This window comes from Bemisia tabaci, chromosome 3 (genome assembly GCF_918797505.1).
Source record: "Bemisia tabaci chromosome 3, PGI_BMITA_v3".
NCBI lineage: Eukaryota > Metazoa > Arthropoda > Insecta > Hemiptera > Aleyrodidae > Bemisia > Bemisia tabaci.
In genome coordinates this window covers 14,232,447-14,254,676 of record NC_092795.1, presented here as the reverse complement: position 1 = coordinate 14,254,676, position 22,230 = coordinate 14,232,447, and the positions used below count along the sequence as shown (strand labels likewise).

The following is a 22,230-nucleotide window of genomic DNA, read 5'->3' as shown; positions in this document are numbered from 1 at the left end:
TACATTATAATTTTTAGGATCGTGACTGAACACCCATAATAGTAAAAGTTACTTAAAATGTAGAGTTTCATAAAAGATTTTCATATCGACGGTGTAAGTCGGCAATCACATAACTCGGTTTGCGACGTCGCATACTTCCTGTCATACTTTATTTTTTAAACGGAAAACTACTCAACGGCAATTCTTCAAAACTGCCGTTATTTTTCTTCTCTGTGCGAAAAAAATTCTACAAAAACTTCAAGGAATGATGTTAATTTGTTCCTCTTTAAAAAAAATAACATAGAGGCGCATATTTTCAGTCACCGCAAACGAGATATGTGATTGCGGACCTACGCCGCGGCGTCGATATATTACATGGACGTGTACCCATTGTATCACATCATAGAGCACATGTAGACGGTGAAACTCTTGGTAGACGTATCTCGGTTTGCGACGTTGCAGACTTCCTGCCATACTTTATTAATTAAAAGGAAAATTACTCAATTAACGTTCATTCTTAAAAATCCCTGTGATTTTTCTGTTCTGCGTGAAGAAAATTCTATGCGGAAACTTCACGAAATGATGTTGATTTGCTCTTGGTCAAAGATGAAAATGGGAGCGGAGATTTTTTAACACTGCAAACGAGTTACGTAGTTTGGGAGGTTCACCGTCGATGTACAGATGTATGAAAGAAAAAACTTCGATTCTTACGAGGTATAATTATGTACAACATATACATAGATTAGCCTAGTTTCTAGCTTGCATGAACTTCCTCATTCCTCAAGAGCCGTCCCAAGCCTCATAACTAGTTCGGAAAAAGTTAACTCCAATCGGAGTCAAGTAATACTTCATAGCGAAATTTTTCGATTTAAAATTGCGTCGTCTTTTGTCTTCGATGCTGCAAAAAGAAATTCGAGACATTAAAATTCATGGCCAAGAATTGAAGAAATCAAGAGGTGGAAAAATAAACTAAACTCGCGATAATTTTTAACACCTGCTTTAAGGAGCAAATCAATGATAAGATACGTATTTCGATTATAGATAATATTGGAAGAGAAGATTAACCGACATTTTTCCCCCAGCAAGTCCTTCGGCTGGCAACTACAGCCACCGGACGTTTTTTGAATAAAATGTCTACTGTATCAACAAAATGAGGAGCGATGTGTATATTTGTCAATTTCTGTTAACATTTTAAAAATTTCTAAAAATTGAGGTGTTGACTCTTTCTTTCACTAAAATTTCGCAGTGGTTTTCCTAAACGTTTTCTAATTTACCGATGATTAATCCTCTCCTTCATTGGTGTCTTCAATCAGTATCGAGGTGTATACTGATTGAAAAACAAAACATACGATATATATCTCTGCTTGTTCTATACTGCGTTGATAAAAAAAAAAAACATCAAAGGTAGACCATACACAGACGTCATTATGACATTATATGCACTGTGATTTCGCGTTCTGGACTTATTGTATTTAATAGGAAACGAAACGTACTATTTTTCCAATACGTTTACTGAGATTATTCAACGGTCATTCCTATGTTTTGAATCAGTACGATTGGACTCTAGGCAAGAGGGTTCCCTATCATTAATTCAATTAATTTCTATTTCTCTCTTGATTTTTTTTAAAATATATTTTGAAGAATTAAATGTTGAAGTCCTCATTTTCAATCCTCATAAATCCGTGCATAGTTTGAAGGACAGGAATAGACTTTCCACTTAGCCAAATTCGTGACCGAAAATGAGTGTTAGGAACTACCCACTATCAAATGACGAGAGAATACCTTGTTTTTGGATCATTAAGTTTGCTTTTTCATCAAAGCTTCTTTAGTAGCCGATGCCTCATTACTTTGGAGAAAGTACTTCAATGAGGAATTCCTATGAAAGGACGACTCCCTTGTGCATACCATATATTTCACTCCGAAAATGTATATTTTGGACTTACTTGGCGGGAATTTTAGCTGGAAACCAATCGTCAAACCACATCTCTGCTCGATGTTTATACAGCATGAAAACTATTCTATGATTGCCTGAAAATAAACATATTAAAAGTTAAGAACGGATAGCGTGAAAAAACGCTGAAGCCTACTTTTCCTTTCAATCGGCAGCGAAGAAGCAATTCACCGAGGCACCACCAAAATAAATGCATTTAAGAGTTGCTTTTCGTTTTATTCTTTTGTTTTTCGTCTTACATAAACTATTGGATCAAGTGACATAAATTCATTGAAACATATGTATTGTTTACCTCCAATGTTTGGTTACATGTCTTGGCAGGGCCAGATTCAGGGGGTGGCCACATGGGCCGCGGCCCATGGCGGCCAATTAGGGGCGGCACATTTTACATTTTGTTAAATATAGGTATTAAAAAAAATTCGGATTCAGAAAACAAATTACGAACGAGAAAAGGCAATAAAATCTCTCATTTCCTGAGAGTAAAGTAGATTCTAATTTTGTCATCTTTCGGTGATACAAGAGACAGCACCTTTAATAAGTCGAGTTAAGAGAGAAATCAAACGCGCAATTTGGCCTGGAACGGCGAGGCGCAGAGAGCAATGATGACGAGGACTTCAGATGAAAAGGAGAAGCCCTCGGCGCGGCGCGGCGGTCGGCGTGAAACGCAAAGCGCCTACAAGACTGCATGAATACTTCACGCATTGCGTCAATGACAGTGAGGCCAGCAGCGGTCGGCGCGAAACGCATAGCGCCTACAAGACTGTAGGAATACTTCACGCATTGCGCCAAACACAGTGTGGTCAGAGCGGCACGGCGGCGGCGGAAGTTAGGATTACTAAACCACATTCATGTTTGTTCTCTCATAATTTTTTCGTTTATTTCTTATGAATGGGAGGCCTTTTCCACACAGAGATAGGTTTACGAAACTTACTTTTGTGCAAAGTTCCGTGAACTTTTGCTAGTAATGCTAACAGGGATTTTGCAAAAAATGTGTCAAAAACGACTAAACGCGTCTTATGCACCCCTCCCCTGTTGATTTTTATTGATGTTTCAAAACGAATGAGGGGGCGGCAAAATAAAGGCGGCCCATGGGCGGCAAGTAGGTAAATCCGGCCCTGTGTCTTGGCTTTTTTTCATTTATTTATTTTTGAAGAAAAGTATCGAGCACATTTTTTTAAAGTTTCCTATAAAAATGTCTCACTCATTCAAATGGACTTCATTTTGCAAGAAAAAACTAACACCCGTAGGGTATAGGATAGTATGATTAATTAATTCATCACTTCAATATCACGAAGCTCTTAAATCTAAAAAAAACGGGCCGATTGATACATTTTTCACTGTTATTCTCGTATTTATGATTTCTTGCGATTTAAATCGGTGACTATTTTGACCTACGAATACTGAACTGATTATGAGTTGGTCGCGGCGTCTTGATGCAATATTTGTGTCCCGCGGATGTGCGTGTTGCATGTTCAAAATTGAAGGCACTTTCGCTTTTCTCCCTGTCTTTAGTCGTGGTATCCACATAACAGAGTACTCTACGTAGAGAATCTAGGTATTGCATCTCATCTCTTTAACTACAAAAAAAACAAGCGCCACTCTATGAATGATCAATGGCTTTCAAGCTTTCGTGGACTTTCTGATTTCCCACTTTCAAAATAATATTTGAACAAAACTTGATAGATATTGTCACCAAAAACCATCCTTAATCTGTTACTTTTAATCATTTCTTCCTCGATAAAAGAGATTTATATTAATCGGTATTGTTCACTCGGACAACGGGTTTGTAGAAAAAAAAATTCATATACTTTTATTAAAAGCTCCTAAAATAAATCGAAAAAAAGTAAATGTACACTCACGCAACTTTTGAAATTTAATGAATTGTATTGGTTTTTATTTTGATACTTTTAAGTTTCGTTACAAATCTCGAGAAAACTCGTCAAAAGTCAGTCAGTGGGGGACATTCGTTGATTAGTGCACGGATTTTGCATTTAAAACTAAAAATCGGCCGGCGTAATTTTCAGACTTCAGACCGGCCAGTTCGCGAGCTGGCTGCAGGGCAAAATAGTTCGCGGAATGGGCTACCGGGATGGCAATTCCGCCGACGCACAATAGATCGAGTCAATCAGAGAGGTCGGACATGAAATTTTTGACTAAAACTGAATCTTTTGAAGTTAATTTCGTCACATTTTAAATTTCAAAGGGTGCCTGAATTTGTAAATTTCACGAGGAGACCATTGGATCCACTGTTAGAACCTCAAAGTTTTGTATAAACGTATTTATAAGCGTTTAAAGTCTCCAAATTTTGTCATACCTCTCCCATTGAATCGATCCACTGCGACGGGACAAAAAAATTTGCTGAGTCTACGGACTGAGCAATTTAGCCAATGGGGCGTAACGCACGCGCTGAAACCAAGAATCTCAAGAACCAAAGAATCAAAGGTAAAGTATGATCACTGCCACGATAATATCAGAGCATATTAATTTTTACATTCATGTAGAAATATCACGGAAATACCTGATGCGTTTGCAGGGGCCGGAGGCACGTACTCTGCGATCGTGGTATTTTCATTAATATCATCGCCTTTTTGAATATTCAGCACAGCCCAATGCAAAAATTGTTTGTACGATGCGTTGTTGTGACTTTGTGCAATTGGAGCATCTATGTCTGGAAAGAAAGAAAACATTGATCTGAATAATCATGATTGAAATGTCTCTAAAGAAGTTTTGCACGTGTGTATAACGACGATGCAACGATGGAAAAGCGACGTTACAACAAGACATTCACCCTTAACCATTTTCAAATCTCTCTTCTTTGAACTTTTGTAGAAAGATGCTGGCGAAATACAAAATGGACCACTAGACAAGGTACGAAGTTAAGCATTCAGTTACAAGTTTCGAAGCCAAAATTTCACGAAGAACACGACTCGCGCAAACGAAAATCACTGAAATTAACTTCTCACCAACATAGTTAATGTTTTTTCGACGCGTGAATTCAAACCTTCAGCTTATAAAAACGCAATGGTCTACGTGAGTCAAATCGCGCACTAAACGTTACCATGAGAGTCTCTCCGATATGAGCATCTGGCAACCTCCAATCTTAACGCTTCGGCTCAGCTATATCAAGTTGTTAATAGTTTGAACAACACAGGGTGGGAAATGAACAGTCCTCGATTGGAAAGCCTGCCGACACCGTTGTGGCATGCGATTGGACTCACGTATAGAGTATTGCGTTTCTTGTGGCTGGGCAATTCAAATTACTCATGACCAATGTGAAATAAAAAGTTAATATCTCAGTTAGGATTTGATTTCAGTAATTTGCAATGCAAGAATCGTGTTCTGCGTAAAATTTTGGTTTAAACACATGGAGCAGAATGCATAAATTCGTACCTTGTTTAGTGGTCCATTCTACCTATTATCTCAGTTCTATTGTACAAAACGGAATATTTAACGAGAATGAAGAATCTAAAAAATTCCCTTTTGGTAAGACTCGGCAATAGTGAGTCTCTCCGACGAATTACCCTGCTAAGGAAAAGCGCATAGTGTGAGTGAAGACTAGGCTTTCATGAGAAAGTCGACCTCATAAGCTTGGCTCGAATTTATACAAGGGCCAAACTACTCTGGGGCCAGAAGAGGCCTGCTCCACCCAGAAATCTATGCGGACTCTCCCAAGCAACAGAAGAGTTTTTGTTAAAAGTGTATAACACTTTTTCCACATTTGAAACTTTATTTCTGTTGATTTTTTGCTAAGAACTGCTCAAAATTGCTCCTGAGACAACTTAACTCTTTGATGCTGAGGAAATCCTCCGAATCTCCTTTGAAGCCGAAGGCGTGGAGTTCCGCAGAGCCTTCCCTCGGTGATGAGGTGATAGTCCAGGCGCCCGGTAAGTCTACCTGGAATTTTGGGTACACAGCGATTTTTTTGGCTTACTTTATGTTTTTTGGGTCGCTGAATCCGAATCTGAAGTTTCCTACCGCGTATCTGGTGAGCATTTTCCGCCATTGTGAAAAAATGGCCTAAAAAGGCCTTTTTTGCGGTTTTTTTATATAGCGGCTACGCATGAGAAAAAGTCCCGGATTTAGTTAATGTTTTGAATAGCTGACATAATTTGGAAGAAAATGGTGTATAAATATGCTAGGTTTGCTCAAAAATTGAGGAACCTCGGATCTCGGAACTTTGGAACGCTTCGGAGCCTGGCTGACCGCGGCGAGCCGGATCGCGCGTTGACGGGTGCGCCGCGAAAACGTGAATGGGCGCGATGTTCACGATGCTGTATCTTCCTCAATTTTTAAGCAAACCTAGCATATGTATACACCATTTTCTTCCAAATTATGTCAGCTATTCAAAACATTAACCAAATCTGGAACTTTTTCTCATGCGTAGCCGTTATATTAAAAAAACCGCAAAAAAGGCCTTTTTAGGCCATTTTTTTCAAAATGGCGGAAAATGCTCACCAGATACGCGGTAGGAAACTTCAGATTCGGATTCAGCGACCCAAAAAACATAAAGTAAGCCAAAAAAATAGCTGTGTACCCGAAATTCCAGGTAGCCTCATTTTTAGCTACCAGGCGCCTGGACTTATGACGTTTAGTGCCCCCTAGACCATCCTTGACAAGAAGCCCTTCTGCCCTTCCTCCAACAACAGTTCCTAGTTCCGCCCATATGAGTTCATGACGTGATTTTACATACCCATATGATTTTATAGGCCGGCTCAATGTTTATCCTCCTGTTACAAACGCTTATTTTTTCAATTTTTGTCCTGATTTTGACAAAAACATGTTCCTTCAAACGCGTGGAGTAAGAGTTAAAAATCACTGAACATACGGTAGAAGCTCATACTCCACCCACACTCTCTCTCAGCAGGGCAAGTACAGTGCTGGATCATTTCATTTTAGTTCCACTTTCACGCCATCCACTTAAAAATTCATGGGCTATATGTCAATTGTGATTGTCCATGGAGAGGTCCTATTTTATTCTTGATTCAAAATAAAATCTTCTTGACGGCATATTCAAGAATGTTTCTGCCTAAATCGAGTCACGTCTTTCTCTAATGAAATTTAAAAATTATGCTAAACGTTATCAAATGCGGATGCTAGGACTGAGTGAGTTTTTTTTTTTTTTTAGATTACCGCTCTCTTTTCGTAACGTAGTATCTTGATTTATTTTGCAAGGAAAGCTACAACCCTTAAAGGAAGCTTGTCATTCTTGATACGATGGAGCGCCTTCAATCCCTCATGATACTGTGCAACACCTACGTCTCGAAATAGTTGCTTGAAACGCCGTAGCACTCGCACTCCGCGGCGCGGCGGGCGACCACGCGCATAGGCGCCTACAAACCTAACAGGGATACTTCAAGCATTGCACAACGCGTGAAGTATCCCGTTAGGTTTGTAGGCGCCAGTGCGCCTTTCGCTCTGTGTGAGGCTCTAATATTTAAACTCGCGGAGTCAGCGTTTTCCAACTCATGATTTTGAAATGTTTGTTCGCTCTGCACGGATTATTCTCATTTAAATTGATGGAAAAAAATATGTTTTTCAGGAAAATATAACGTGTGTTTTGAAAATATTAAGGTGGTTCCGTATCTAATTTAATGATTTCCAAAGCTTTTTAATTTTCCTTTTATATTTTGTGCTTTTACTGTGCTGCAGCGTGGTGTATTCGCAACCAAACGCTCAAAATTGGACGTGTTTGACTGTAAAAGATCGATGTAAAAGTGGGTAAAACCAAAGCTTGCGTACTCCTTGGTTTTTTCTCTCTCTTTTTCATTTTTGTATATTTCCTTTCAGCACAAGTTCGGCTCATTGAGATTAATATCGATGCCATCGATTTGAAAAGGTTTTACAAATATTTGCCTCGTTTTAAAAATATAATGTTTTTAAAATGAAGTAATATTATCATTTAACAAAAGGTATATACCTATATACGGTATATTTTAAATCGACAATTTCATAGATAGAAATAAAACCAAATATTCACGAATGAAAATTTGAAAGATGAATCAAAAGAAAAAAGTAACATTTCATTTAAAAAATGAGTTACCATAACAACACCTTCTTCTCTCTCAATTTTCTAATTCGATATTGTCAGTATAATTTTACACACGGACTAAAATATAACCTTTGTACCAAGTCACTGTTTCTTATTTTACGCGTGGATGTAAATTACTGGACTAAACTGGTGCCCGGACAAAAAATCGTTGACGGATGTCCTGAAACCAATTATTCAGGAAATGGATCTCTCAAGTAAGAAAGAGAGAGAATCGGAATGTGAGATTTCGATAAGAAAGTCAATCTAAAAGGGAAGCTGCATAATGCATGAAGTTCTAGATTATACGGATTGAAACTTCTAAACGCTTTTTCTCGGGTCTATGCTTTTTGAACTGTACAACCGGCACAAATTTATTTCCTTTCACATTTGTAAATGGGTTTTGTGTTAGAACTTTCTCAAAACACTCTTGAGCACTGTACAACCCGGTCTATGGAAGTATTGAGTGTAAGTTTTCGGATATGAAAGCCCCTTTTCTCGCGCTTTGATGGTCATTGGTCATACTTACATTTATTAAATTCAACTACGACTTCGGCTGTATTCAATAAGTTGACTCGTAATTTCCTGTGAAATATGTTCATTGCATCGAAAAATATTTTTAAATCACTCGGAGTAGAGAGAAATTGACAATGTTGGACATTATACAGCATAAAAATTATATAAGTACATAATATAATTATATTATTATATTATGTAAAAATATGGAAATAATGTAATACTTTGAACTTGTTTTTATCAACACAAATCTTACCGAGCATAATTAACGAGTACCATGCGTCCGGTTCTCTCTTCCATTTCACTCGAGGTGCCTTTTTTACCGATTTTGGTGAGATATAATTCCCAAGCTCGCATTGTGTGTAGTAGTCCCAAGAAACCTACGTGCAAAAATGGAAACAGTTTCTGTATATATTCTTATTAATTTTTGGCTTAAGATCTAAATTTTATTTAGCGAGCATCTATTTCAATAGATCATGCATTCAAAACACCGAAGGATACTCCATATTGCATGAAAAATAATAAAAAAGGAACTATGAAAAAATACGCATTGAAAAGAATTGAAACGTCTGGATTTCTTACGAAACCAAAATTTTCAACGTAAAGATAGATAAATAGGGTTTTGGTAATTTCCGAGTGTGTCACCTCCGCTTACTTCTTAATCCTTGCTAATATTCGAAAAACGGACAGAAATCATCCTCCCCTCGAACCATCACAAATTTTTTTGACGAGATAAAGCACAATTATGTATGCATTTTACTTTCCAGAGAATTATGTATATAATGTAAATTACAACCTTTACATGACGCTAGAAATCAACCCCTCGTGCTCCTGGTAACGAACCGTCACACCTTACCTCACGCTCCTTCCCAAAATATCATTTGGATCACAAATTACTCTTAAATGTGACAATACACAGATTGCATATCGCAAAAATTGAAGGCGAAACTCTAAGCTCAGCCCTAGCCTTAAGAAAAGTCGGATTTATAAATTGAACCTTTGATGTTATCCACGTCATCCTATGTCCGTGTCTATGCACAAGCGCGGTCCACGCAACTTCAAGCAAACTACACTGGAAAAAAAAAAAAAAAAAAAAAAAAAAAAAAAACACATTGGGTCTAGAGTCCAGACTCTTAAAAACATCGACAAGAAAAAGTACTCTCGATTCAATCAGAATCTAGCTTAAATCAAGAACTAAGCCTCTTAATTTAAGCGGATTTCGTTTTGATTCAAGCAAAAATCCGATTGAATCAAGAGTATTTTTTCTTGTCAATGTTTTCAAGAGTCTGGACTCTAGATCCAATGTGTTTTTTTTTCAGTGTAGTTCCAGGAACTTATTATAACTTAGCTATAACTTGTTTAGTTTAGCTAATCGCCCACATCGGGCTGGTGTGGAAAAGGCCTAACTACTCGGTTTGTTAAATCGAAATTTCACTTCGTATACCCGAATTTATAGCCAAAGTGATCTTATTGAGTTCAGTTACGCGAAGTGAAAGTTAGATTTGAGAAACCGAATAGGAAGAATGGTATAGCACGTACCAATTTTCCGTCCATACACTGGAAACAAAAAAAAAAAAAAAAAAAAAAAAAAAAAAAAAAAAAAAAAAAAAAAAAAAAATCACATTGGATCTAGAGTCCAGACTCTTGAAAACATTGACAAGAAAAAATACTCTTGATTCAATCGGATTTTTACTTGAATCAAAACGAAATTCGCTTAAAATAAGTGGCTTTGTTCTTGATTTAAGCTAGATTCTGATTGAATCAAGAGTAATTTTTCTTGTCAATGTTTTTAAGAGTCTGGAATCTAGATCCAATGTGTTTTTTTTTTTCTCGACGCTTGGCTGACAAAAGGGCGTAACTACAATGCGAGATGAGCCGAAGAAAGCATTGGGTTGCGTGGACGAAAGGGTTCATCCGCAAGTGTAGTTACACCCTTAAGTCAGGAAGGCGACGATATGACCTAACTTATTTTATTCAATGCAGGTTTTCTGATCGCCATTCTACGACGTACCTTGATAACGTGTCTGGGCGTTGTGACGGAGATCTCAGGCATGAGTTTGTGGTTGATGAGGATCCCTTTGAGAAGGACGAGGCTGAAATCGGTGGCGTTTGGCGGTGGCAATGTGGGGGGCGGTGAAGGGGGGTACGTGAGCCTGATGGCCCAGCTCATTTCCGTCGTGGGCAGCGTTGTCGTCGGCGGTTTCGTCGTCGCATCCGTGTAAAAAACCGTTTTCTCCGTTGTTGGGGGCCGCGTCTTTGGTGGGCTCGTCACGGCCGGCCCTCGGTTCATTCTCAGCCATGGTGGAATCTACGCAGTAAAGAAAATAAGCAAAATTTCGTGTTAATGTGGCAAGTAGAACTAGAACACAAAGTATTATAAACTGTAAGCAAAATTAACTAAACCTATTGGTTATCCTAACCGAGACTTTCAGAGCCTCGTAATCAGGGCTCATGAGCAAGAACGATACACGAAAAGTCATAGTGAGTATGGAGCTATCCTATTAGTTGAAACGGGTGGTTCCTATAGACGAAGGGAGAATATGATGGACTAATTATTGAGTTTCTCCTGGGTTGCCATAAGTTAGTATATTACCCACCTCGTTTGTCAATTGCAACCACCCGCTTCCACCAATAGGATCCCTTCATACCTCTTTTGTCGTCTTTGTCTAGAGCTTCATCTATCAATTTTAATAATCGGCCCGCAGGTTGGAATTAAGTCATGGTACTTTAAAAAAAATGCGAATGATCAACGCATAGAGTATGTAGAGTCGTAATGTAAGAGAGAGAGCTGGCGCCACTTTTAAGCATTTTCAAAGTCCCGAATTCCGAGACTCCTGTGTGACGCCGGGTCACTTTTGTGACCCGGCGTCATAAAAAGTGACCGAAGCGCGGCGCACACCGGGCTCGGAACTCTTCGAGCTGAACATGGCGCCAGCTCTCCAATTTACATTACGACTCAGTGGCGTGGCGTCCATAGGTTCGCAGTGTTCGCCGAACACCCTAAAATATTTTGAAACAATTAATAAATTATGGCTAAGAATGTGGGAAGCAATATATAATAACTCGAGGAATACAGAATAGTAGATCGCAAATAAGTATCGGGCGCTTGGCTTCCGACAGCGGCATGTGGCGCGGCAGAGAGAGAAAATCCTTTGTCGCGTGGTCCGCACCGGCTACCGAACCTGGATGATCTGCGTACGGTGAGGAGAGAGAACCTGGGTGCAATGATGAAGGGGCAAAGGGTACACGAGAGAGGAGAGGCACCGGCGCGCGGCGCAGAGCGGAGCGTGAGCATTGGGTTCGGAGACAAGTGCGGACCGCGCTCGCGGAGGGAACACAGCACAGAGAAAAGGGAGGGGATTAGAACGAGAGAGGAGAGCGGCTCATCAGTCCAGCTGTTTCCTATAGCAGTGGTCCGCAGGGGTTCGCGAACCGCCGAATTTCCTCTATGCCGCGATTCGCCCTCCGCTTCCCCCCTTGCGCCTGCGGGCCGCATCTCCCAGTTTCCCAGTCTCCCTCTCCCAGCTCTCCTTGCAGGTGCGTGTTGCGAAAATACGTTATCATTTAACAAAATAAATTACAGGAAACCGATCGGTAAAAAGAACAAAATTTCAATGACAATTTACCGGCACAATTTTCACCAGAAAGGGTTAAAATCGTGTTCTCGCGGCTTCATTTTTTAAAAAGTTTCCGGGGGAGGCCTCCCGAACCCCCCGTTAAGGAAGGAGAGTGAACCTTTCTGACCCCCCCCCCCCCCCTAAAGTTAACACTCCTACCGAACGCCTACCGGATATAGTCACGCCACGCCACTGTTACGACTGTATGCACTCTATGGTTCAATGACGAGCCAGAGCCTCGGAACCCTCGGAAAAATAGAAACATCGACTATTAACTCTAACATTGGTTAAATACGGATATTGCATGCACTCTTTTTTTTAGGTAAAAACACTGTCATAAGTCTTATACATTACCGTTCTTCTTAACTGCTGTCCCATCCCTAGATTCACCACGCAACACAGGAACAGTGTGCTACGCACTATCAAATCTATTTTCCTTATCTCCATGTTTCCTTTAAGTGTGAAACTCCAGAGCATCTGATAGATTACTTCGTTGAGATGTCATCGAGGCAAGTAACACTGTTCAGAAAACATAGTAAAGTGGAAATTCATTATTTTCTCGAACAATTGATTCAAGGATACATGTCAAAATAAGTAAAACACTTTAAAAGATACACCGAAGTTTGGAGGGTGAAAGAGTCAACACTTATTAATTAATCATCATCAGGCAATCTACACCTGATGAGTGAACCATGAATTTCTAGATACATATTTACGTTCTCGTGGTCGAAGAAACCAAATTTTCAATTAATATCATGAATTTATTTTGATCCTAATACAAAATTCCACAACCACTAGTAATTTTGCAATTTATTAACCCTGACAAAGAAAAATAAAAACCTACTGTCCCCAGTTAGCAGATATTCAAATACTTTTGGTTCAGTCATTACCCAAAGGAAGCGTACCGATAAGAACCGGTTCATGGCACCTTCTAAAGTCCTCCCCTTCAAAATTTTCTGCTCATCTATATCTTACGGAATATATCATGATTTGGTAATTTCCAGGCTGTTTCTGGATCTAACACTTGCCTGAACATTGGTCTTAAGGCCGATTTTGGCGAGAAATGCGATTTTTTTTTGTCATTCGACGCGCTGTTTCATAACGATCCCATCGGAGGATGAAAAAGTTTTCAAGTACGTTCATTAAGGATGTAATAGAGCCATTTTTGCCAATTTTCGTTGATGTCAAACCTTGCGCTCATAGTTAAAAAAACCTTTTTAGAATTTTCTTGTTTGAAATCATTATTTAAAATGGCTTAAAACGGGGTGAGTCATCTTAAGTAAAAATTAAACTCCAATGGCAGGTAATAGACGTAGGTGGTTAAAACCTTCCTCTCAGAACTTTTTTCAATTCAAAGCCCCTCCCCCCTCCCTCAAAGAGGCCGGTGTTGCCATATTTTATTGAATGAAATCGGGGAAAACCTAATATTTCATTCGAAAGCTGTTTCCTCGTGGAACTCATTCAGCAAGTTCAAAAATCTTTATTTTTCATATGCAGTGGCTTCACTACTAGGATTTTTATGCATGTTTATCTAATTATGTATGGGTCTTTCGCTACCGCTGCTGCGCAGCGTAGCCACATATCATTGGTTGGAATCGAGAAAAATTTGCGTTTAGCTGGATTTGCGACATTTTTTTCTGATCATGCGCATGGTATAAATATGTAAGAGAGATGCAAGTATGGATAATATGTACCAGTATTATTATTTTCGAGATCAGGCACCTACGGCGACCCTTTATCTTGCCAATTTTTGGAGTGATATTCGCGCCCGAGAATACGAATACCAAACGTTGACCGAGATTTGACGTCTGAAAATATTTGAGCCATGTCTCTGAATAACGAGTTCTTAGTAATGTCTACCCCACACTGACCCCCTCTCCCTTTATTTTTTATCGTGATACCTATATCATGCGGGGAAACCAATGTGAACAATTTAAAATCTGCCGTTCTTTTTCCGAAGTATGTTAGCAAATTTTATTTTAATGCTCCCTTTAAATTTTTATTTTTATGGGGAACTACGCAAGAGAAAAAATATTGGTTACAACGGTATTCGTGATCCTTTGCCATCAAGTCGAAGCCATAATATCCTACATTCCGAGCGTATTTGATCTAAAATAGGCATTGAAAAACTTAAAATATTGCAAATTTTCAATGCCTACTTCATGCGGGGAAACCAATGTTAACAACTTAAAATCTGCCAATTTTTTATCCGTCTTCTGATGAAAAAATTTATTTTAATGCTCCTTTTAAGTTTATCTGTTAGCTTTCGGAAAAAAATGGGGAAAATAAGATTACAAGAAGGAACCTTAAAGCGCCTTCAATTACGTTTGATACTGTGCAATACGTCGGAGGTGGAATAGTTGGCCAGAGTTCTACAGTTTGAATTCACAAGCAGAGGCGACACGGTCGAAGGCGCTCAGAGCAACTATTCCACCTCCGACGTATTGCACAGTATCGAACGTAATTGAAGGCGCTTTAAGAGACCTACTCATACCAACTCATACTAATTTTTCTCCTTTCTAACGAGAGCTAACAAATAAACTTGATTGAAGCAATACAATTTAATTTTTCATCGTAATTCGAATAAATCACGGCAGATTTTAAATCGTTTACATGGGTTTACGCACACGAAGTATGCACTGACAATTTACAACGTCGCAAATTGAAGTTTGAAGTGTGTTTTCTCAACGTTCGTGATGAGAGAATGTGCAACTATACAAGTGTGATTTCAGCGGTAGGTCGTGATATTCTGCCATCAAGTTGGAGTTATATGCCATACTTTTCATGCCTCTTTTAATTTAAATAGGCCGGAAACCTTCCAACGTAGCAAATCAAGGTGGAGATTGCTTTCATATATGAACGTCGGATATGAGAAAATGTGTAGCTGTGCAGGCCCGACGGTGTGATTACATGGGGTGATCTTGATCGTATGCCATCTAGTCTAAGCTATAATATCATACTTTCCGAGCCCAATTTATTCAATTTAAGCATTTAAAAACTTGCAACGTTGCAAATTTTCAATGCCTATTCATGGGGGGAAATCAATGTTAACTATACTTAAAATCTGCCAATTTTTTATCCGTGTCATGATGAGAAATTTTATTTTAATGCTTCTTTTAAGTTTATCTGTTAGCTTTCGTAAAAAAGGGGAAAAACAAGTTTAAGTAGGAGCCACAAAGCGCCTTCAATTACCTTTGATACTGTAGAATACGTCGGAGATGGAATAGTTGCTCAGAGCACCTTCTACAGTCTCGCCTCGGCTGGATGGTAGAAGATCAGGATTACTGCTGAAATCACAATGTAGAACTTGCGCTGTTGCACATTTTCTTATCCCGATCTACGTTCAAATAAAAACAATTCATACCTTAATTTGCGACGCTGCAAGGTTCCCAAAGCCTATCTAAAATGTTCGGGGCGCAGTTGTCGAGCAAGTCTCGATTTCACAAGACACCACAGGTGACAATTTTAAAGCGACTTTAAAGGTGGATGATTATAAACCAGACTGAAAATAACTTAAACTTAGGTATAAAATTGGATAAAACAATCTCAAATTAATTATTCTGAGCAGTTTGAACTTTCTATTTCAAAAATTCCTGGTCTATTTTTTAGATAGCGTAAAGATTTTCTCCGATACAGACAGGATAGAACTTAGCGAAATATCATCTACATTCACTTGGTAGACTATTATCGTCCCTAGTACATAGGTTATTAAAAGAGTACAAACTGTCGGTTTCCCCAAGTAGTAAAATCTGAACAGGAGAGTAGATGAATGAAATAAGAATATTTTTCATAACTTTATACAGGTTGAAACACATGACATCAGTGTATATTACTATGTTTGAAAATTATCACGCGCTAATAAACTACATGGTACTTTTCATTCGTTCTTTGAAAGCAAACTATTCTGAAGAGTTCTAACTTGTTTCTACTTAAAATAATCCCTCGTTTATTTTTTAGATGTCGATAGAATTTCTCTGCGTGCGGCACAATAAAACGCTGCGAATTTATTTTAATTTAATGATCAAGTCATGAGAATGGAATGGGTACATACCTTTTTTGAAAGACATTAGATATTGTCGGGCTGAATGATGCTTCTATCAACCTCTGACGCTGAATCATTGTTACTCAGGCAGAGCTATGTTAACAAACTGAAAATGCGGTCTTGCGTGGGCGTGCATAATTCGTGGTTGTTGTTTTCTTTTTTTAAAAAAAGAATTGCTGGTTTCTATGATTGTTGGTGATTACTGTTTCTCTAAATTATTTTTATCAGGATTTTATGGCTTTTACCTAACTGGGTCACTAAATCAGCTGAGTGTATGGAGTATTCTGCTGTAACATTTTTACACTTAAAAATTGATGCTCTTATGTTAAGAGGCTATATCGTTCGAAGAAATGATAACCAAAGTAGAATAGTTCCAACGGCTACAATGTTATCTAATTAATCTTCCTGGGAACAACTTGATTAAGTCGAGCAGAAAATGTTAACTTTTAGAAGTCCTTTTTTCATGTGTACTTTGATTTTTTCAAAACAGCTGTGTGTTAATTTTTGTTTTTTGTTAAAAGAAATAAAAAAATGTGAAGTGGTTTGTAGGTCTATTTCGATTATTCTGAATGCCTCTGTTTTTGATGGCTGTTTCGAAAACAGGTAAGTTTTACTAGTGAAGTTACTTATTAGGATTTTTCCATTTCATTCATTCATGGTTCAAATTTGCAAATGGATCGTATTGAACTAGCAATAAGTCTTTTTATCTATTAATTCCTAATTTTGTTGAATTTTTTGTACCTTTGCGAGGGTCAGCATAAATAAAATTTATGCATAACACGTTCATGTTCACGCAACGCGGCCCAACCCCCACAATCATGTGGTGAGGGAATTGGATTTGTGTACATTATGTTGACCAGAAAAAGAGTCAGATTATAAATTACATTTTACAGAACAAATTTTCTATTAAATATTGTATTTTGCTTACCTCTTTTAACCAATGTGTCCTGCTTCCTTTGACTCATCAGCCTTTAAAAAGAAGATCAAAATAAATAGCATAAAATAAACGCAGAAAATCTCTTTTATATTTCGAATTTCCTGTGAGGTCCTGATAATGAAGAATGGGTATTACTAGAGAGGGCAAACAATTCATCTGTTCTGAATTTTTTATTTTCTAAGTTGAAAACTGATGGTGTAACTTTTCGCTGTAATATCTGTGAAGAAAACGTTTTTAGTGATCTTGATTTTAAGTCTTTCTGTTTGAAGATGCGAGGACAGAGTGACCATTACTATTCAAATATTGACAATTACAAAGGAGACACGAAAACTGGATAACAATGATGAAAATCGTGAATTTTGCCTCTTGAAATTCAATTTGCCAATATATCGATGGAATTAAAAAAAGTCGAAAAAACACAAGCAGTCGTTGATTTCTCCATAAACCACCGTGTTAAATAATGCAGGTTGGTTCACACTTGGTATAAATCAGAAATTAAATTACTATATGAATATTATCCAGGAGTAACATACATCAATGGATTCATTATGGCTTTGACTATCTAATTATGGCAAAATTTGCACAAATTAATATAGATTGAATTAAAAAATATCGAAAAAACGCAAGCAGTTTTTGCTTTTCCCGTAAGCCGCCATGATAAGACATGCCGGTCGGCTCACATTTGGTTTAAGTCTTAATTTACGTTCCTTTTTGAATATTATTCAGGAGTATGATACATTAATGGATTCACTATGGCTTTGACTACCTGTTAATAGCAAATTTTGCAAAAATTAATGCTGATTGAATTTAAACATTTCAAAAAAAACACAAGCAGTTCTTGATTTCTCCATAAGCCACCGTGATAATAAGTGCCGTTGGGTTCGCACTTAGTTCACACCTTTCGGAGCATAAAGCGGCTCGGAAAGGCCCGTTCATGGATTGACTTCATCGGCGCTCCAGTACATCGCGACTCTATTGTACTCTATGCTAAAACCTGAAATTTCATCTATAATTTGGGAGAAACAACTTTTCTTTTTTTTGGGCTTCAACTGCATTTTTTTTCTAAATTTGATTTTTCAGGCATGTAGAGGTGGTTCTTAGCTTCATTTTTGCCAAGTTTGAAGGAAATCGCTCCGACAGTTTTTTTACGCTCTTTTCAGTGAACATAACAGGCTTTTTCTCAGATAATTGTGGCTGTAGATATCTCCTAAAATCAGCAAAATACGCCTTTTTTTAGCTACTTTTTGAAGAAAACGTTAATTTTACGACCAAAAAATTAAGCTAGGAAAAACAGAGGAGTGTGATTTCGGTAGGAAATTTTATGTTCTTTCCGCTGGTTTTTTTGTTTTTTTCGTGAGATGAACCGTCGAGGAGATATTTGCAAAAATCTGAACGTGGGTATTCTTAATTTTGAAAAATTCAAAATGGAGGCGCCCTGAGGACCAGCCAATTTTCCTGAAGTTAATTTGGCCATTTTCGGGCTTCTTTAGCACCTAGAAATCGAAAAAATTGGTTCGGTTCGAAGGACAGAACCCATGTTGACCAGTGTAATCGAAATACGTATTTTATCATTGAATTGCTCCTTAAAGCAGGTGTTAAAAATTATCGCAAGTTTAGTTTATTTTTCCCTCCCCCTTATGACCTGTGGGAAGACCGAGCTTTGTGGCGATTAGGTGTCGTACAGCGCCAAAGAGCGCTATAAAAGCGACTCATATATATATAGTTTATTTTTCCACCTCTCGAGTTCTTCAGTTCTTTTCTATGAATGTTTATTCCTTGCCTTTCTTTTTGTAGCATTGAAGACAAAAGACGACGCAATTTTAAATCGAAAAATTTCGCTGTGAAATATTTCTTGACTCCGATTGGAGTTAACTTTTTCCGAACTAGTTTTGAGGCCTGGGACGGCTCTTGAGGAATGAGGAAGTACGTGCATGCTAGAAAATAGGCTCACCTATGTATATGTTGTACATAATTATACCTCGCAAGAATCGAAGCTTTTTCTTTCATACATACGTATGTATATCGACGGTGAACCTCCCAAACTACGTAACTCGTTTGCAGTGTTTAAAAAGCTCCGCTCCCATTTTCCTCTTTGACAAAGAGCGAATCAACACCATTTCGTGAAGTTTTCGCACACGGAAAAAAATTGGATAGTCGTCACAACCAGCGTCTTGTTGTGACGACTTATATACTTTGCGCCAGCTACCGTGCGGTAGTTATGATAACTATCGCGGTAGGGGACACAACTTACCCGATAGTCACAACAACAACCCTGGTAGTTACGATAATTTCCGCGGTGGAGGATGCGACAACCGCGGTAGTTGTCGTTACTACCGCACGGTATAGCTGGCGCAAAGGATACTAGTCACAACCAGCCGCTGGTTCTGACGACTATTCTATATTTTTCCGTGCAGAATTTTCTTCACACAGAACAGAAAAATCACAGGGATTTTAAAGAATGAACGTTGAGTAATTTTCCTTTTAATTAATAAAGTAGGTATAGCAAGTCTGCGACGTCGCAAATCGATATACGTCTACCGAGAGTTTCACCGTCGATATGTGCTCTATGTGATAAAATGGATACATGTCCTTGTAATATATGTAAGTTCCTCATAAAACTCTACATTTTAAGTAAATTTTACTATTAAGGGTGTTCTTGTTCAGTCAAGATCCTAAAAGTTATAATGTAAGTGTCGCGTTTTAAAGAGGAGTTGAGTTTTAAACGGACTGAAACATCTAAAGATCCTTAAAACGTGGCGGTAGAAATAACGGAGTTTTTTTTTTTTTTTTTTTTTTTTTTTCCACAGTAAAATGACTTTTATTTGAAGTTCTTTTGACAAGACAACAGACATTTTCGTCGGTGTTAACCGTTCATTTTACTTCACTTTTCTGATCTTCCATTATTATTTCTGGGGGAAATTCTAGTCATCACTGAATCTTCGGGAGACATTTTGATGACTTCATAATCCTTTGTGAAGTGTTTGTGAATAAATATACTGAGATAGAATAGAAGATAAACATTAAACATGTAGCAACAAATACACAAACACATATAGGATAAAATTAAGAGACTTACTCAACAATATGTTTAAGATAGATAAAATATCAAAATTATGTACAACTTTGAAAACTCAATAATAAACTTCACATTTCTGCCTTTGTGATGTTCAGATGGTCTTAAAATTTAAAGTTAAGAATAGCACACTGATTAATATATATGATTATGACTACAATATTAGGTGAGATTTAAAACTAGGTCCTTACAATAGGCCTTAGTAATATACGTGTAGAGTAGAATATTGATCGATGGAGCCACCAATCTCAACACCCATGGACTGAATATTCAAGCGTAAGCTATTCTTTAAAAATTGCCGAGTTGGACCAAGTTGAAGCAAGGTCACATCAAGTCATCACAAAGGCCACGGTACGGTCAGCGCTTTATTCTATGAGATATTTGTTCGGACTTTACACATTGGATCACATTTTAGAGTCAAGATGGCAATGGAATAAAATAATACTTACAACAAAACAAAAATTTTAAAATTTTTCAAACTTGACTGTTCCTGAAAGGGGAGAGGTTGGACTATTAAAAATAAATTAGATTGAAAAAAGATTGCGGATTCTAGATGTTCTTGGTAACTTTTGAATTTCGTTTCAGAAGCGCCAGACTTGCTTAGTATGCATGGTTTTGGATGAACAGAGATGCATCGCCAGCTTGTCCTTGGACTGATCCAGCAGCATATTTTCCGAGTGCCGCATCACCATTAGCCATAACCAATAAAAACGGGGTGCAAATTTAAAATCAGGAACAGACACCAAGCTAGGGTTCTTAATACGCATGACTGGCAACAAAATTGGATTTGGCTGCGGCAAGGCTCGGGATACTTCCCGCAACATATTTGCCAAGACAAGCTTGACCGTTAGCCTTGGGTCTCTTCAGTAATTCATCTTGGGCAGCCTTAATATTCTCCGCTTTGCCTCCCCATGCACGGAGCACGGAAGCCTGAAGGGCACGACCGTAACTGAAGGTGAGGGTCCATGGTTTCTTGCCGGGGTATTTGTTGATAGCGTCTAGGTGGACAGAAGCTTCTTCTTCAGACTGTCCTCCGGATAAGAAGGTAACTCCTGGAACGGCAACAGGGACTGTGCGTTGGAAGGCGGTGACTGTGGCCTTTGCAACATCAGCTGGAGTGTATTTGGTTGGGCATGACTGACCAGCGGTCACCATGTTTGGCTTCAGGAGTGTGCCTTCCAGATATACATGGTGGTCATTGAGTGCCTTGTAAACAGCAGCTAGAACAGTTTCTGTAACCTTCTGGGCGCGGTCCAAATCGTGCTCACCGTCGGGAAGAACCTCAGGTTCGACAATAGGGACGATGCGGTTGGCCTGACAGATGGAGGCATACCATTGCCCGGCAATGATATACGAAATCCAGTCTTTGGAGTTAACTAGCCGGCCTCGGCTCGGCAAGTTCGCTCAACATATCCGATATTTGAATTTGCCGCGTAAATCAGACTCCCGCTACCTCGCTGCACGGCACTTCTATTCCTACTGCGTAATCTATTCTATCTATTCTATTTTTTTATAACTATTATTACAATCCTACTATTTTTCTCCTTCTTCTTCTTCTTCTTCTTCTTCTTCTTCTTCTTCCTTCTCCTTCTCCTCTCCTTCTCAAATGATCTTCGCATCGAGAAACTCGTAAATTTTAAACAGACAATTTCAAGAAAAATTGTTTAAAAGTAGTTCTAATAAAGCCCTTTTTAGTGTGCAATTTTGAAACATTATATCAATAATTAAAATTACATCAGTGAAGAAATTGAAACATTTGACTTTACTGTAACTTTTTACTTAATCTGGTTTTAACCAGAATTGAAAGAAAAAAATCATAATAATGCTTCAAACACGAGGCTTCTTTTTCAGAAATCTATTATGTAAAAGTCCTGAAGCATTTTTCCTTTAAAAATGTACCAAAAGTGTCATTCTAATTAATACTTCTTGACGAATTTTTTAAGAGTTTGTGAAAAGTGCTTCACTTATTCGCTTTTACTAGGTCAAATCATCTTAATAGTGTTGTTTATACTTTTGATGGTAGAAGTGTAGAACCCTCTTCTCTACCCTGACCGCATTTCGGAATTATTGGTTTTAATTTATTGGGAAGA

At 38.2% G+C, this 22,230-nt stretch overlaps 2 protein-coding genes across 5 annotated transcripts; both read right to left on the bottom strand.

Annotated features, from left to right (window-relative positions):
- Nucleotides 1-678: 678 nt before the first annotated feature.
- Nucleotides 679-16,468, bottom strand: LOC109033267 (OV-16 antigen). Of its 4 annotated transcripts, none has more exons than XM_072297873.1 (8): nt 16,140-16,468; nt 15,453-15,600; nt 12,443-12,607; nt 10,483-10,779; nt 8,728-8,851; nt 4,449-4,598; nt 1,923-2,007; nt 679-877 (listed from the first exon to the last, which is right to left on the bottom strand). In XM_072297873.1, exons 3-8 carry the CDS (start codon nt 12,563-12,565, stop codon nt 760-762), a joined length of 897 nt encoding a protein of 298 aa, XP_072153974.1. In that variant the 5' UTR covers nt 12,566-12,607; nt 15,453-15,600; nt 16,140-16,468; the 3' UTR covers nt 679-759. The 4 variants fall into 4 exon arrangements, with proteins under 4 accessions (XP_072153974.1, XP_018901351.2, XP_018901353.2 ...); XM_019045806.2 differs by having other exon boundaries at nt 15,453-15,590; XM_019045808.2 differs by lacking the exon at nt 15,453-15,600 and adding an exon at nt 15,281-15,425.
- A 3,404-nt stretch (nt 16,469-19,872) lies between these two features.
- LOC140223790 (fructose-bisphosphate aldolase-like) lies at nt 19,873-21,486 on the bottom strand. Its single transcript, XM_072297883.1, has one exon. The coding sequence runs from the start codon at nt 21,293-21,295 to the stop codon at nt 20,897-20,899; it is 399 nt and encodes a 132-aa protein (XP_072153984.1). The 5' UTR covers nt 21,296-21,486; the 3' UTR covers nt 19,873-20,896.
- Nucleotides 21,487-22,230: the final 744 nt, after the last annotated feature.